Source organism: Panthera pardus, unplaced genomic scaffold, assembly GCF_024362965.1.
Source record: "Panthera pardus isolate Hobbes unplaced genomic scaffold, ASM2436296v1 HiC_scaffold_22, whole genome shotgun sequence".
Taxonomy (NCBI): domain Eukaryota; kingdom Metazoa; phylum Chordata; class Mammalia; order Carnivora; family Felidae; genus Panthera; species Panthera pardus.
Genome location: NW_026526788.1, coordinates 57,798,946 through 57,817,014, shown reverse-complemented (window position 1 = coordinate 57,817,014; position 18,069 = coordinate 57,798,946). Strand labels below are relative to the sequence as shown.

The 18,069-nt window shown below is 39.0% G+C and overlaps 1 protein-coding gene across 2 annotated transcripts in view; it reads right to left on the bottom strand.

Annotated features, from left to right (window-relative positions):
• Positions 1-18,069, bottom strand: part of ENTPD7 (ectonucleoside triphosphate diphosphohydrolase 7) — a 49,248-nt gene that overhangs the window by 25,272 nt on the left and 5,907 nt on the right. For both annotated transcript variants that reach the window (XM_019459103.2, XM_019459104.2), the window contains 2 exons: positions 3,539-3,744; positions 3,137-3,287 (listed from right to left, as the gene is read on the bottom strand). In XM_019459103.2, the coding sequence (XP_019314648.1) occupies positions 3,137-3,287; positions 3,539-3,744 (357 nt within the window). The remainder of the gene's footprint in view (positions 1-3,136; positions 3,288-3,538; positions 3,745-18,069) is intronic.

Sequence of the window (18,069 nt, the reverse complement as noted above, 5' to 3'; positions counted from 1 at the left end):
CTATTACGTTTTTAGAAATTTATTGCAAGGGAATCATCAGATAAGAATACAAAAAGGAAGCGAATACTGCAGCTTTATAAAAATGAAAAAGTGACAACCTGTTAAATAATCTATGTCATATCCATATAATGTAACACTAGACAGATGTTAAAAGAAATGAGGTCGACTTATACTCTATATGTATTGACAGGAAAAGATGTCCAACATATTTTGAGTTCTAAAAGGTTATGAAACAGTACATACAATATGATCCCAACTTACATTAAACAATAAACAAAAAACTTTTTCACGTACTGCACAGAATAGAACTTTTGTTCCTAAAATTCAATATTGTTTCTTTATTTAAAAAAAAAAAAACAAACAAAAACTTTCAGTGGCATCCGGGTGGCTCAGTCAGTTAAGCATCTGACTCCTGGTTTTGGCTCAGGTCATGATCTCACGTTTCGTGAGTTGGAGCCATGCATCGGGCTGTGTGCTCACGGTGCAGAGCCTGCTTGGAATTTTCTCTCTCTCTCTCTCTCTCTCTCTCTGCCCCTCCCCTACTCGCACTTCTCTCTCAAAATAAATAAATAAGCTTTAAAACAAAACAAAAAAAAACCCACAAAAACAAAAAACTTTCAGTGGCAAAATGCTGATAACTGTTGAAGCTGGGGGCTGAGAAAATAAGGATTCATTATGCTGTTCTATTTTTATTTATGTTTGAAATTTTCCAGAACAAAAGTTTTTTCCCCCTTAAATGTCACCTTGTAATACCTTTGTAATTTCTTTTTAAAGGCATTTTCATTACAAAACAAAAAAGAGGTCAGTCTAACAAATTGTTAGTCTAGGCCTTTGACAAAGAAATAAAACCTAGTGATAACACATTTCAAAATATAGTCCAGGTGATTTAAACCCATTTTGAATATTGCTCACAAATGCTAATATATTAGTGGAGCATTAATTATACAAAACAGGTTCTTACAGTGATGGCTATATTTATGTCAACAACTACAGCTGCCTCAAGAGGTAGCAATGATTTCATAAGCCCAGGATAGATATAGACATTATTTAGAAGAGGTGATCAGAAAACGAATTAAAAGACAAGCTCTTCACAAATTCTTAAGATAAAAAAAAAAATACAAATATTCGGAGCCTCCATGCTGACAGTGAACATCTTAGACAAATGGAATGGAATTACATAGTGGGTTTTGTCTGCATAGAAACTTCTTTGACAAACAATGTCAATGCTGAGTGACATCAGGAGATGAGGCAATCCTTTCTTTTGCTCCAGACCCACAAAAGGGGGCCAAACCATCACCCTCCTGGTCGGCTCTGCCTTTTTGACTCCCTCATCAACTTCTTTTGTGGCCTTCATCCCCCTTCCTTGGTGTTGACCTCAGACCACTCACAAGCCTGTGATGTGGCACCCACTGTGTCACCTATACTCTTCCCAGGGTTTCTAAATTCTGAACTATATGATTACTACTTATGTCAGAATCAAAAATTCTAACTTACGTGTGTAGTATGGTTAACAACTTTGTAGAAATTACAGAGAGATGTACAGAGAGAAGGGAATATGACAAAATGAAACACTTCGATAGGGCAATAGGGATATAAGTTTGTTGTTTATTTTTCCTTTACTGCAGCTATAATATTTTAAAATTTGGTTTTAAAAATTAAAAAACACAAATGTTGTTTTGTTTTGTTAAGAGAAAGCATGCATGAGAGAGGGAGAAGGACAGAGGGAAAGAGAGAGAGAAAATCCCAAGCAGGCCCCACGCTGAGCACAGAGCCTGATGCGGGGCCCAATCCCATGACCCCAGGATCATGACGTGAGCTGAAATCAAAAGTCGGACACTCAACTGACTGAACCATCTAGCCACCCCAAAAACAAAACCAAAAAAATTTTCTTAAGTTTATGTATGTAGAGAGAGAGTGCAAGTAGCAGAGGAACAGAAAGAGAGGGAGAGAGAGAATCCCAAGCAGGATCCATGCTGTCATCACAGAGCCCAACACGGGCTGAATTGCAAGAACCATGAGATCACGACCTGAGCCAAAATCAAGAGTCAGACGCTCAACTGACTGGACTACCCAGGCACCCCAAAACAAAAATGTTTTAAAGGCCAAGATACACGGGAAAATAATGGGTTAAAATAGGTCTCTCATTTCAACAAATGGTTATATAAAATAATCTGCTTCTCAACAGCAGACAAGATAGTAAACCAGTAACTGTGTATCTAAAGAGAAGGAAAGAACCCCATTGAAAGAACTGTGGACATATGTTACATTGTCCTGCACGTCTGGCATAAGCAGCACGAAGCCCTACCTGCATAGCCAAGGTTTTTGTTGCTGGCCAAGAATACAAAATAAAACTTTCTGGAAAAGGGAACTGTTATTTACCAAGAAAAAAATATCTAAGCTAACAAAAAATACCTGCTGCCTATGAGACTTTGAACATTCCAGAAGAATGAATTCTAAAGTGAAGGGAGCTCACTCCCACCCCATGACCATAAGTGTGAAGGGGCCAGGGAAGTGTCAAAGGGGAGAAATTACAAACAAGAATGTGTCTGACCTAAGTACAGCCACTGCCTCTTCCTCCTCTTCTTCCAAAGAAGAAAGAGGGATTGGGTGGCAAGATACTGGGCTAACTTGCCAAGGTCAAGTGGAAAAGACTTGACTGGATGAAGCTGAAAAAAACTGTTCTAAAACAATGGAGACTGAGCTTTGTAAAGCAGCACCATGACCAGGCAGTTAAGGAGAGAGCAGCATTCCTTTCTACCGACCCCCAGGTACCCAGTTGCTCGGGTCAACCTCCTACAACCCTTCTGTTAACTGTGCTCCCCTTCTAGTGATCTAAATTTATCACCATCACCACTGCCCCTCAGTAAAAACTAAGAATCATTACAGCCATCACAGATAGATATTGATCCCAAAGAAGCAAATGACATGAAGCTCTGAACAGACTGTGAAATAACTGCGTGCAGGGGTGGCTTTGCTCTATTTTGAGCCAGGAGTCTTCCAGTGCCACCTGTGAACTCTGCATGGTGCACCCATAGCCCACCTTCAGACCAGGGGACTGCAAAGAGTAACATGTGGAATCAGCCTGGCAACTCTCATGCCACCCATTCTCCTGTGTTCTTCAGACCCCCGATCTCACCTCTCAGGGAGAAGCCTCATGCCTGCTGTGCACAAGATGTAAAGAGGGGTCTCCTTGTGCTTCTTCACAGGCACGTGAGCAGCAGCAAAGCTCAGCAGAGGACGAAGGTAATCACTGGCATGTTCTGGAGTGTCGGCCATTGCAGAGATTCCTTAAGTAAGACAAAATACTTTAAAAAGCAGATCACATGGATTCAGAAGACTGATACTCCATAAAGTTCTGCATAAGGTCCTAAACACTTATTTATTTGAGAGGACGGGAACAGCAATGAATGAGATCTCTCCCATTATCCAGACTCGCAAGAAAAAAAGGGAATAGCTTTCTTTCTGCCTCTTCACTCTCTCCTTTTTCATGCCTGTAGCAGGTAAAGAGACTGACAACAAAATACATGCCAAATAGTACCTGGCTTGATTTTTTTAACCACTGGTTGGCTGTTGCGGTCTCTCATCTGCTTAATGTCCAGTAAATCATGAGGGTTGCCATTATGTCTTGGCCAGAAATAAACAAAAATCCGGGAGCCACTGCTGCCACAATCCACGACAAGTCCGTAATTTAGAGTTGGGTCTTCAGTGTTGGTTGCTTCAAGCTCCCCTACTCGAGCCAAATACCTGAGCCAGGCAAAAAGAGAAACTGGGATTAAAGAGTTTTCATGAAGTGTCCACCTGTGCCAGCCACATGGAACCACACATCCTGAGGAATGAAACAACACTGACCATAATTAGTGATGTACATAGATAATGCCTGGTTTTCTTCCCGAGAGCCATTGAAATGGCAGTGGGGGCAGTTCTGAAACTGGCTGGGATACCAAATGTTTTACCATCTTTAAAGAGCTTCTAGGTCTAAGCAAATAACTACTTTTTATTGTTATAAGCCACCGAGATATGGGGCAGTTTGTTATACACACTAGTTAACTAAAACAATCCTAATAATTTCTCTTCTATCTCTCTAATCTTTCTGTACATAAACATTAACACTACTTTGGAATGATTATCACTTAATATGTGTTTCTGGGTGGCCATATTTATGGGGCTTTTTGCTTTGTACTTTTTACTGCTAGAACTGCATTAATAAAAAATGTATTTCATAAACACAGTAGTTATTCTTTTCTATATCTTTTAAAGTATTTTACAGTCATAAAAAGAATGCTTATAAAATATGTATAAATAATAACAATAAAACAATGTACCCAACACCCAGTCTAAAAAAATGAAACATTACACTGTTAAAAAAAAAATAGCTTCTAGGCCCTAGGACATCAGAATTTTGTGTTGGAATTTCTTCAGATTCTCATTATATTTATGTGGTGGACAGCAGGAAGATGAAACAAGTAAAGATGCTACCATCAAGGGGCGCCTGGGTGGCTCAGTCAGTTAAGCGTCCGACTTCAGCTCAGGTCACGATCTCACGGTCCGTGAGTTCGAGCCCCACGTCGGGCTCTGGGCTGACAGCTCAGAGCCTGGAGCCTGCTTTGGATTCTGTGTCTCGCTCTCTCTCTGCCCCTCCCCCGTTCATGCTCTGTCTCTCTCTGTCTCAAAAATAAATAAACGTTAAAAAAAAAAAAATTAAAAAAAAAAAAAAAGATGCTACCATCAAAACACCAAGGTTTGAGTCTCTCAGCTCTGGCACTTTCTATGCTGTGTGACCTTCAACAAGTTACCTACCTTCTCTCAGACTGCTTTCTCATCTGTAAAATAAGGATACCAAGTCTCCGCCCTCATACAGACAATGTATGCTGAGTGGTTAGCACAGCGCTGTACCACTGCCACTGCTTTTACTGTTATGTGATAATAATTGGGAAAGCAAATAGGAGAAGACTCTCTGGAGAAAAGAGCTGAAAAGTCCAGAAGAAAAGAAGGCTAAGAGTAAGTAAAATGCTCCTGAGTCTTAGGCTTTAATAGACATTAAGGTTCACTTAGAACCTGAGAGTCTGAAAAGTACAAACATTGCTGAACTTCTCTTTGAAGAGAAGCCCAGTGAGAATGGCTTTTAACTTATTATATGGAAAAAGCTCTTTCTTGGTGCTGAGAATACATACTGCACGGTAAACAGATTAAAACGTTGTCCTGTAAATTCTTTTAAATTTGATTAAGTATTACTATAGGTTGAGCTAGTACTTGAATAAATGCTTTGAAAGCAATGCTGTGTATTTTCTCAAGTATCACCACTAAACTCCCTTCCTTATATCTGCCCTACTCATCCAACACTGTATTTAGAGCTAATTCCTAGATCCCCTAGACCCTTACACAGAACCCCTCAGAACTAGGTTTTGTGGGAGCACCTGGGTGGCTCAGTCGGTTGAGCAACCGACTTCAGCTCAGGTCATGATCTCACGGTTTTTGAGTTCGAGCCCCGCGTCAGGTTCTGTGCTGACAGCTCAGAGCCTGGAGCTTGCTTCTGATCCTGTGTCTCCCTCTCTCTCTGCCCCTCCCCCGCTCATGCTGTCTCTGTCTCAGAAATAAACATTAAAAAAAATTAAAAAAAAAAAAAAAAAAGAACTAGGTTTTGTGAAGCCTGAAACTAATGCCATTGGATAGTTGTTTTTGTTGTTGTTGTTGTTGTTGTTGTTTTTAAGAAAGATTCAACATTACAAATACGAAAAGGGGCCTACACATGTAAGGAGCCCTGAAGTGTAGGTATCACTAGCTCTTCGGTAAATCTACCTCTGATTAGACAATTAGCCACATGTCCCACCCCTCACAATAATCTAGGCCATGTTTACTGGTGATTTGACACTGCTATGCAGACCACACAGTTCCCTGCTTTGGGGAGGGAAAAGCAAACCTTGATGAATGGATGAGCATATAGAATCAGTTCTGAAATAAAAAAGTAGAGTTAAGTACCTTTCCTACTCTGCAATACAAAATAAGGGAGGATCATATATTTGAGCTCCAGTATCATGCTGTAAATGATTACATAGAATAGGGTCAGGCAGAACTTTTTTCCGGATCCAATATGAGAGGGAGTTATGGGAAATGAAGCAGGTGGTAAAAATCTGTTACACTCTAGCAAGTTTATGTTCCCAAAGACTGTTTCACCACAAACTTTACCACTCTAATCATATTACTGGGCTGAACTGGGCTTATGATCCACAAATCAATTCATAACAGCTCACTTCTATCACATAAAAGCTGGGAAGATATCTGGGTTCAAGTTACAGAACTCTTGCAAATTCTGACCTCACGCAAGGTAAGCCATCTCTAGCCCAAAGTGACTTCATTTCCTACCCTAGCAATCTTTCTACTTCACATGCTTCACAGATCTTTCTCTGCTTTCCCTCTCTCAAAACCTTCCCCTCTACTTTTCTGACTAGATTTTAGACCCCATTCCCTCCTGCTTCATGAATAACTTTTCTCCAGTACACTGGTTCTCAAACATCTAGGCTCAGGACCCCTTTTGTATTCTTAAAATTTATTGGATGCAAAAGAGGTTTTGTATATGTGGGTTACATCTATTTACCATGTTAGAAAATAGAACAGAAAATTTTTAATATTTACTTAGATAAAACAATACTCTTTACATATTAATATACTTTATAAAAATAACTTTTTAATTTTAAAAAAAAATTTTTAATGTTTATTTTTGAGAGACAGAGAGAGCAAGCATGAGCAGGGGTGGGGCAGAGAGAGAGGAGACACAGAACCTGAAGCAGGCTCCAGGCTCTGAGCTGTCAGCACAGAGCCCAATGCGGGGCTCGAACCCACGAACTATGAGATCATGACCTGAGCCAAAGTCTGATGCCTAACCGACTGAGCCACCCAGGTGCCACCAAAATAACTACTTTTTTAAAACAAAAAAATAGAAGAGTGACATTGTTTTATGGTTTTGCAAATCTCTCTACTGTGTAGATTAATAGAACACAGCTAGATTCTCATACTTGCCTCTGTATTCAATCTGTTACAGTATGTTGTTTTGGTTGAAGTATATGAAAAAAAATCCAGCTTCACAGAGACATGTTGGAAAAAGGAATATTTTAATAACCCGTTTAGATTCTTCTTTGACGCTACGCTAAAGTTCAACAAGTGGGGTTTCTTAAAGGTTAGCTGCAATGTGAAATCTAAAATCCTATCTAAGAATGTTTTATACTCCGTAACATTAACCATTAGTCTATCTTGCACTTTGAATCTTGCACTTTGAATGTGCATTTACCCCGGCACAATTTTGTAACATCTTATACTGGGAAATATTGGTTCACTGAGCTATGCAAACCTCCCTAACATTGACACATTTCATTTTACAACATTAAACACACACACACACACACACACACACACACACACACACACACACATTAATATCACTACCAATATTATCAAGAAAAGTCTTTTTCGGTGGGGGGATGGGCTAAAAGGGTTAGGGGCATTAAGGAAGACACTTGCTGGGATGAGCACTGGGTGTTACACCCAGGGGATGAATCACTGGAATCTATTCCTGAATACATTATTGCACTATATGCTAACTAACTTGGATGTAAATTAAAAAAAAAAAAAGTCTTTTAAGTATTAAGAAGCTAGCAGACTCATGGTGGCAGATACAAATGTTCCAAACTGCTAATTTTCACTTGAAAGCTCAGATGTTATCACTGGCAATAAAAACTAACAGTTGGCTTCCTTAAAGTGACAGGATTTTACTTCATTCATTTTTCAAGAAGAGCGTTACAAAATATCCATGTCTGAAAACCATAGTTTTTCTGGCATTCTTTCAAGTAAGAATAATATTCTGTGATAAAAGCAGCTAGGTTTAACTCATAACCCAAACAATTGCCTAAGGGCTTTTCCTCAAGACAACTCAGTGTGCAAGAGAAGTGCATACTTCCAATTTTGTCACACAGAATATGAAAGAGATATTCTTTTTTTTTAAAACATTTTTATTATTTATTTTTGAGAGACAGAGACAGAGCATGAGTGGGGGAGGGGCAGAGAGCAAGGGAGACACAGGATCCGAAGCAGGCTCCAGTTTCCGAGCTGTCAGCACAAAGCCCAATGCGGGGCTCGGACTCGAGAACCTCAATATCATGACCTGAGCTGAAGTCAGACGCCTAACTGACTGAGCCACCCAGGTGTCCCATGAAAAAGATATTCTTAAATGGAACTGGAATTTTTTCCCATTACAACTGTGTGACAGTGACGACTACAATAACTAACAGTAGAATTTGGTGCCTCCATCTTGATTTGTGTCAAGGCACCTGCAGTTCTACCTACCTGTTGCTTTGCATCACTAGTATATATGTCAGCTCAGTGAAAAGGGCAAATAGCAACATACCAGCCAAGAGGGAGAAGCAAATAAAGTATCCAAGGACAGATGAATAAACGAACAAAATGCATTATATACATAAAATGGATATTCTTCAGCCTTAAAAGAGAAGGAAGCTTTGTCATATGCTACATATGGGTGAGCCTTGAGGATATCATGCTAAGTAAAACAAGCCAGTCACAAAAAGACAAATATTGTGAGTTCCACTTACATGAGAGATGGGAAGCAGCCATATTCATCAAAACAGAAAATAGAATAGTGGTTACCAGGGGTTGGTGCAGGGTGGGAAAAAAGTGGAGTTGTTGTTTAATGGGTATAGAGTTCAGACTTGCAAAATGAAAAAGTTCTGGAGATTGGTCAAATAACAATGTGAATACACTTAACAGTACTGAACTGTATACTTAAAAGTTGTTAAAATGGTAAATCTTATGTGTTTTTTTCCAATTAAAAGAAGGGCAAGCAATCCCTATCAAAATAACACCAGCATTCTTCACAGAGCTAGAACAAACCATCCTAAAATTTGTATGGAACCAGAAAAGACCCCGAATAGCCAAAGCAATCCTGAAAAAGAAAACCAAAGCTGGAGGCATCACACTCCTGGACTTCAAGACGTATTATAAAGCTGTAATCATCAAGACAGTATGGTACTGGCACAAAAACAGACCCTCAGATGAATGGAACAGAATAGAGAACCCAGAAATGGATCCACAAACATATGGCCAATTAATCTTTGACAAAGCAGCAAAGAATATCCAATGGAATACAGTCTCTTGAGCAAATGGTGCTGGGAAAACTGGACAGTAACATGCAGAAGAATGAACCTGGACCACTTTCTTACACCATACACAAAAAATAAACTCAAAGTGGATGAAAGACCTAAACATAAGACAGGAAGCCATCAAAATCCTAGAGGAGAAAGCAGGCAAAAACCTCTTTGACCTCGGCCCCAGCAACTTCTTACTCAACACGTCTCCAGAAGCAAGCGACACAAAAGCAAAAATGAACTATTGGGACCTCATCAAACTAAAAAGCTTCTGCTTTTATTTTTATGTATATACATATATACATATGTGTATATATATATACACATATGTATATACATACATATATATATACACACACATATACACACACATATGTATACACACACACACACACACACACACAAATGGAATATTACTCAGCAATCAAAAAGAATGAAATCTTGCCATTTGCAACTACATGGATGGAGCTGGAGGGTATTATGCTAGGCGAAACTAGTCAGAGAAAGACAAATATCATATGACTTCACTCATACGTGGAATTTAAGATACAAAACAGGTGAACATAAGGGAAGGGAAGCAAAAATAATATAAAAACAGGGAGGGGGACAAAACAGAAGAGACCCTTAAATATAGAGAACAGAGGGTTGCTAGAGGGGTTGTGGGAAGGGGAATGGGCTAAATGGGTAAGGGGCATTAAGGAATCTACTCCTGAAATCATTGTTGCACTATATGCTAACTAACTTGGATGTAAATTAAACAATAAATAAATTTTTTTAAAAAGGGCAAATAACATCTTAGTATTATTATGAAAACAGCTTTGGCCTAATTTTGGCCTCACAAACTCCCTGAAAAGGTCTCAGGAACTCCCAAGTAAACACTTTGACAACCACTGCTGTAATGTGACCTTCTTTTTCCCATCTGCTTCTCTACCTATTCCTCCCCCTTCCCTTCTTTGACATGACTTCCCAGGACCTGAATGTGAGACCGGAAACCATCAAAACCCTAGAGGAGAAAGCAGGAAAAAAACCTCTGACCTCAGCTGCAGCAATTTCTTACTTGACATATCTCCAAAGGCAAGGGAATTAATAGCAAAAATGAACTATTGGGATCTCATCAAGATAAAAAGCTTCTGCACTGCAAAGGAAACAATCAACAAAACTAAAAGGCAACCAATGGAATGGGGAAAGATATTTGCAAATGACATATCAGACAAAGGGCTAGTATCCAAAATCTATACAGAACTCACCAAACTCCACACCTGAAAAACAAATAATCCAGTGAAGAAATGGGCAGAAAACATGAATAGACACTTCTCTAAAGAAGACATCCAGGTGGCCAACAGGCACATGAAAGATGCTCAACGTCACTCCTCATCAGGGAAATACAAATCAAAACCACACTCAGATATCACCTCACGCAGTCAGAGTGGCTATAATGAATAAATCAGGAGACTATAGATGCTGGCGAGGATGTGGAGAAATGGAAACCCTCCTGCACTGTTGGTGGGAATGCAAACTGGTGCGGCCACTCTGGAAAACAGTGTGGAGGTTCCTCAAAAAATTAAAAATAGATCTACCCTATGACCCAGCAGTAGCACTGCTAGGAATTTACCCAAGGGATACAGGAGTGCTGATGCATAGGGGCATTTGTACCCCAATGTTTATAGCAGCACTTTCAACATAGCCAAATTATGGAAAGAGCCTAAATGTCCATCAACTGATGAATGGATATAGAAATTGTGGTTTATATACACAATGGAATACTACGTGGCAATGACAAAGAATGAAATGTGGCCTTTTGTAGCAATGTGGATAGAACTGGAGAGTGTTATGCTAAGTGAAATAAGTCATACAGAGAAAGACAGATACCATATGTTTTCACTCTTATGTGGATCCTGAGAAACTTAACAGAAGACCATGAGGGAGGGGAAGGAAAAAAAAATTAGGGAGGGAGAGAGCCAAACCATAAGAGACTCTTAAAAACTGAGAATAAACTGAGGGTTGATGGGGGGTGGGAGGGAAGAGAGGGTAGGTGATGGGCATTGAGGAGGGTACCTGTTGGGATGAGCACTGGGTGTTGTATGGAAACCAATTTGACAATAAATTTCATATTTAAAAAAACACAAAAAACAAAAGTTATCCAAGCTTTGGCACTCAGGAAAAAAAAAAAAAAAAAAAGAAGCCTCCACTCAACAATGCTGACTCTTGTGATATTCACAATGATTTGAAAAGGCCTCCTTCTTCTGTTTTACAATGTGGAATGTCATTATTCCCTTTAAGCAGTTTGTTTATATTCTAGTATGCACTCCTAAGACTTCTTTCCTATTTGTTTGTTCCACCTCTGCACTTAGCCTATTAAGTTTCCCAAGAGCAGACACCTTATTTGCAGTATCTCCAACTGTCACAATGCCCCTCACATGTCCCTGACACGTATCAACCAACACTGACTGGTTTGGTCCTAGAGCTCACTGTATGGAGCTGCAGGTTTGTCAACTCCTCTATGTCTTTATTAGCTGTCTAGCTATACATACTCCATCAATTGGTCTCCTTTTCAGAAACTTTCAATGGCTTTCCAAAGCATCCTGTCATCCTCCTGGGTTCCTGTCAAGATAAGCAACTTTACAACTCTAATCTGCATGCAACTCAACTTTGCTTTCCCTTCTCTTAAGAAGTCTCCATGTGTACATTGGCAGAAAAATGTCACCTGACATTTGAACATAAGGGAATAAGAAAGGACCAGGCAGCAATTCTGCTACACTTCCCATTTGAATTTTTGCTCAATGGTTGCAGCCAGCAGGAAGTCTCCATTTTTCTCATCATGCATACAAATGAGTAACTGAAAAACAATTTTCCCCTCTTGGAAGTAATAGTATCACATCTTTCTGGAACTCTGACCTCTTCTGATCTAATCAGGCTTCTTACACTTTGCAAACACTGAAGGTCTTCCTCTGTCTAGGCACCTGACACAGATAGATCGATGGTCCTTTCTTGCATTTGTGACTTGCAGTCCCGGCCTTAGCCATCATTATCAATTACTTGCATTGCTGGACTCTTCTGCTTTGCTGATATTACACTAGGTTAATTCCTAAAGAGGACCTAAAGCCCAAAAGAAAAGTTCCAAAATCTTTGGAATCCCTCACATCCAGTTTCCCAGGAGAGATCTGATTCACTATCACACATATTTACTCCCCTACATACATACATGCATACACCCTTTCTATTTGAGAAACCTGATTTCCCTCTAATCACTGCTGAGTCAATGAAAGGAAAGTTACTCACATATACATCACCCAAAATAAAACTGAAGACAGTGGCTTTCACTACCACTATCCTGAAAACATTAACAGCATTAGGGCAGTAACTGACCAAACCATTACTTAGCTTACAAAATCAACACTAATTATGCCACTTCCAGAATTCAAACAGAACTCAGCAATGCACCAAAAGTCCATTAAATGGCTCCCATCAGCATAGAGCCACCAGCTTTTTGCTGAATATCATCATAGTCTTTCAACCCCATTCAAGACTCAGAACCAAATATAACATTATAGAGAAAGCAGCTGTGTGCGACTGATGATAGTAATACATACCCAGGAAAGCATCTTGTAAGGTTATTGCTTATCTCCTGACAAGATTCACCAGAGCATTAAGGAGCATTTATAATTTAAAGCTCTGCTTATAAACACTATTAACACTGTTAAAGGACAAGTAAGTGAATAAAAGAATAAATGTCAATAAATGCCAAGTAAATGCCTTCAATTTCACCAGCAAAAGTCTCTGAATGATTCTATTGTACATAAGAAGCCTGAACTTCATCTGCATATCCTGAAGCTTATCATTTTTTTTTTAACATTTATTCATTTTTGAGAGATGGAGAGAGATAGAGCATGAATTGGGGAGGGGCAGAGAAAGAGGGAGACACAGAATCTGAAGCAGGTTCCAGGCTCTGAGCTATTAGCACAGAGCCCAACGTGGGGCTCGAACCCACAGACGGCAAGATCATGACCTGAGCTGAAGTCAGAACCTTAACTGACTGAGCCACCCAGGCGTTCCTGAAGCTTATCATTTTTATCCTAACCAAAAGCAATGTCTCTTTTCAACTTGCTTTAAACACAATTGAAACTCCTAAGGAAAGTCAGTACTGAACCCACTGCTGATGCAGAACTTTTCACTCATAGTTATACCCCGATGACAAAGGAATATAAAGGCACCATCTTTCAATAGCTACCGAAGACATTCTCTGGAACAACAGTAAACCAGACAAATATTTCCCATCTAATGAAGACAGTAGTGGGGCTACAAAAAAGTGAATCATACCAAACATTAAGGTTAAGAAAAAATGTATTGTAGATACAGAACATTTACATAAGGATAGTTTACCATTTGTCTTGCACTATATATATGTATACATGCTAAAAGTGCCCTTGTACTAAAAATTATTAATAAATTTTAACAATTTACCTAGCATCCAGGGCTAAAATTTTCCAGTGGAACTCTGTGATATGGAAATATTCCCTATCTCTCCAATGGGATACCCGCTAGCCACCATAGGATAGCTGTGGTCAGTGCACACCTGAAATGTGACTAGTGCAAGTGAAGAACTGAATTTATTGTCTTTTAATTAATTTAAATTTAAACAGCCATTGTGGCAAGTGGCTACCCTATTGGATACCACAGTGTAAACAATAATTTTTGTTGAATAAATGAACAATGAATAAATAAATGTAAAATATGTATTAAGTCTGATGAAGTTGTTAGAGCACATCTTATAATATATGGCACATGCCAGATAAACAGTTGATTAAAACATGTATCTAACAAAAATTATTCTTAAAAATAGCTTTGCTATGCATGTAGGGGTAGAGTGTATCTAGGAAACCTCTGTACTTTCGCTTAGTTTAGCTGTGAACTGAAAACTGCTCTAAAAAATAGAGTCTATTAAAAACAAAAACAGCTCTGGATTCTACCCTTACTGACACCCACCCCATCACTCTCTAAATGTATCTTTTCTTAAATTCTAGTTCTGATGCAAACTTCCTGTTTTCTCCTTCCAGAAGCAGTGTTGAGTAAATGTTCATAATAAACAAACAAAAAATACCACAACTCTTTAAAATTGAAACTACTGAGGGAAAACCCTCATACAGGCTTCTAAAATCCTGGGTCATATTGCCTGGAGGTGATATGCTAGCTCCACCAATGGCTGAAAAAAATTCAAATTAAAATATTTTTTTTTCTATTACAAACTACTGCCTAATTTCATCATGTGAATTGGAACAAGTTGAAAAGATATGACTTTGTATTACATGTAATATACAAATCACAACCATAAACATGTGTCCTAAAATTTTTGTAAGCTGTTGAACTAAAGTGTTTCCATCAATTCCTAATTATTTGCTTGATCATTTTATCATCAGCTTGTGCTCACCAGCCAGAAAAAAAAATTCTGGGAGGAAAATTTTAATTGGAGATAATGCTGCCCATTACCTTCAGTGTATATCTGGAAGGCAGAAGATGGAATTAGCGAACAGAAAAATCAAGTTTATTTCAAACAATAAGACAAACCCCCATGATGCAATAGGTAGTCCTAGATGCTTTTCTCTTTTAATCCAAATGACAAAACTATAAGGCAGGCATTTGTACCTCTACTTTACACATAAAGAAAATGAGATTCCAGAATACAAGATGTGCACAAGGTCACCCAACTATTAAACGATGGGTTGTTTAGCTCTAAAATTAATCCTCTTTCCCCTACACCTCAATACTTCCTCTCCAAATAAGTTTAACTGAAACTTAAAGCATGGTTCCCAACTTAGGCTCCACATTAGAATCACCTTTAGAAGGGGTTCAATTATTCGCATTTTTTTTTAAATTTTTTTAATGTTTATTTATTTTTGAGACAGAGAGAGACAGAGCATGAACGGGGGAGGGGCAGAGAGAGAGGGAGACACAGAATCGGAAGCAGGCTCCAGGCTCTGAGCCATCAGCCCAGAGCCTGACGTGGGGCTCGAACTCACGAACCGTGAGATCGTGACCTGAGCCGAAGTCGGACGCTCAACCGACTGAGCCACCCAGGCGCCCCAATTATTCGCATTTTTTAAAGGTCCCCAATGATTTAGATATATAAAATTTGAAAATCACTGATTTAACACAATTATTATATTTGTAATAGAGAAGTTTTAATAAAATGTGCAGAACTGCTTAACACTATAGAAATGGTCTGCAGAAATTCTGAATTATTCAGTCAACTTTTAATAAATTTCCTTTCTCCTGCCTCACTTGTTAGGGTATTATTGACTATTGTCATCAGTGTGCCCACATCTAATGACTAGCACACCCTTCCTACTACCACCATCTAATTTGCTGTTTATCTGCTGTGTTCTGAGACAGGAGAAAACCAAGCTAATTAAAATAGTGTGTAAAATAAAAGCAAACACAGTCTATGGGAAAGCCTATCTTATCAGTAAAGAACATGAGCTTGTAGTTCATGAACTTAGTGATAACAACTTTAGTTACTCAGGGCCTCTTCTGATTAACTTCTGATTCTTAACTTTGTTCCTGATTCTACATAGTTATATATAAACTATTCTCTCATTGGGAAAGAATTATTCCTTCACATCTGCCTCCCTAACTAGATTATGAACCCGACGAGTTCAGGAGCCACGTTTTATTCATCTTTGTACCTTAGCATCTACAACAGTGTCATGCACACACCAAGCTCCCAACGAATGTTTGCTTCCAAATTCCAAAAGGGGCTGCCATGAGTGAAAGGTGATGATATATAGTAATTTGTGGCACTATGCATATAACCTTTCATTAAAGAATAGGAGCTCTAGGCTATATAGCTGCTGGTTGCTCAACCAGAGCATTATGGGTTATTAGGACTTTGGTAAAGTAACCACAGGCGTAGTCTGTGTGTCCCTTAGTTCTGCAGTTAATCTGTTGCTATTAATTCAACCTAAGTATTTATCAGATCTGGCCACTTGGGGCATAATAATAGACAGGAACTATCAGATCACTCTATCTCCCACATATCCCTCAAATGCATTTACTTCTCTCTGTTGTCGTTGCTTCCATCCAAGTTCAGGCGACCATCATCTCTGTACTGAGTATTCCTATCCATCTCCCTCCTTTCATGTTTATCCCACAATGCCACCAAAGTAAGCTTTCCTTATTTTTTAAAAATTTGTATTTATTTATTTATTTGGAGACAAAGAGTATACCAGAGGAGGGTCAGAGAGAGAGGGAGGGAAAAGGGGGGAGAGAGAGAGAGACAGAGAACATCCTAAGCAGGCTCTGACACTGTCAGCATGAAACCCACATGGGGCTTGAACTCACTAACTGTGAGATCATGATCTGAGCCAAAATCAATAGCTGGATGCTTAACAGACTAAGCCACCCAGGTGCCCCAAAGTAAGTTTTCTTTAAAAAGCAATTCCAATCATACCACTCTTCAAAGCCTTTCAAAGCCTTCCCTCTGCCCTTAAGAAAATGTCTAAACCCCCTCAAATGACTTAATAAGCCCAGCGTGATCTACCTCTCCAGCCATATAGCTCACCACTCACTCTCTAACAGTCTTTATTGTAGCCATGTTAACCTACACAGAATTCCATAATGATACCTCACTGTCTTCCGGTGGAAAACTGTGCTCAAGTGTGTCAAGAAAATCTCAATAAGCATTTAAAACCCTCAAATCATGGATTTAGTTCTCTGAAGCTAACAGGCTTCTTAAGGCCAATTGTTGACAACTATAGTCATCTAAACAAATGTTTCTCTTCAGAAAGAAAGAACAAAAAATATAAATAAATATAAATGAATAGTGCTACTAGGGAAGGAAAGGTTGAAAACATAAACATCTTGAGAAAAGGTACCAACATCTCCATGTCCTGGTACCCATTATCACCCAGCACATAGCAGCTGCTCAATAAATGCTTGCTGAACGAATGAATGACCAAAGTGAATTGGAAATGAGAAATTCTGGGGACAGAACAACATAGAAATATTAAGGGAGTGATCACAGGTCCCAATTCTGACCAGAAAAGATAGAAGGAAAGGGCTGCTGGAGGTTTCCAGGAAGGGTCCTCTTCATTCATATACAAGAGCACAGAAGGCCTGTTTCTCTCCTGTGGGACATGAGTGAGGATGCATGTAGCCCTAGTTGCTACTGGCTGCTGTTTCGCAACAATTCAGTAAGCGGATGCTGTAGAAAACAGAGACAGAGATTCTCATCCTGACAGCCAATGTTGAACTTATTATGGTCCTTTACACCTGGACTTCTAGTCATATGAGCCAATAAACTATCTTATCATTTAAGTCAGTTTGACTGTCACTTATAATCCAAAGTCTCCTGATACTGTCTGAGAAGGAATACAGAGAAAATCAAGTTGATGATGAACACAACATGTCATCATTTCATTTTGTAGCCTAATCAGAAATTAACCTCAAAAAAAATAGCAAAATGAATCACTGTTATAAAGGAATATAGATCTTCAATGCAACTGGTAAGGCATTAAAACTATCAAATAATGGGGGGCCTGGGTGGCTCAGTCAGTTGGGCGTCCAACTTGAGCTCAAGTCATTATCTCACGGTTTGTGAGTTCAAGCCCCAGATTGGGCTCACTGCTGTCAGTCTGTGAGCACAGAGCCCGCTTTGGATCCTCTGTTCCCCTCTCTTGGATCCTCTGTTCCCCTCTCTCTGCCTCTCCCTCACTGCGCTCTCCCAAAAATAAGTATTAAAAAAATATATATGTATATCAAATAATTCAGATGTATTTTCTGTAAAAAAATAAAGGTATTCATATCTCACTGGATGGAATTAACAGTAAGTTAGACTTGACAGAAGAAAATACTAATGAACTGGAAGGCACAGCAATATAAAATATCCAGAAAGAAACACAGAGAGAAAAAAGACTAAAAAAAAAAA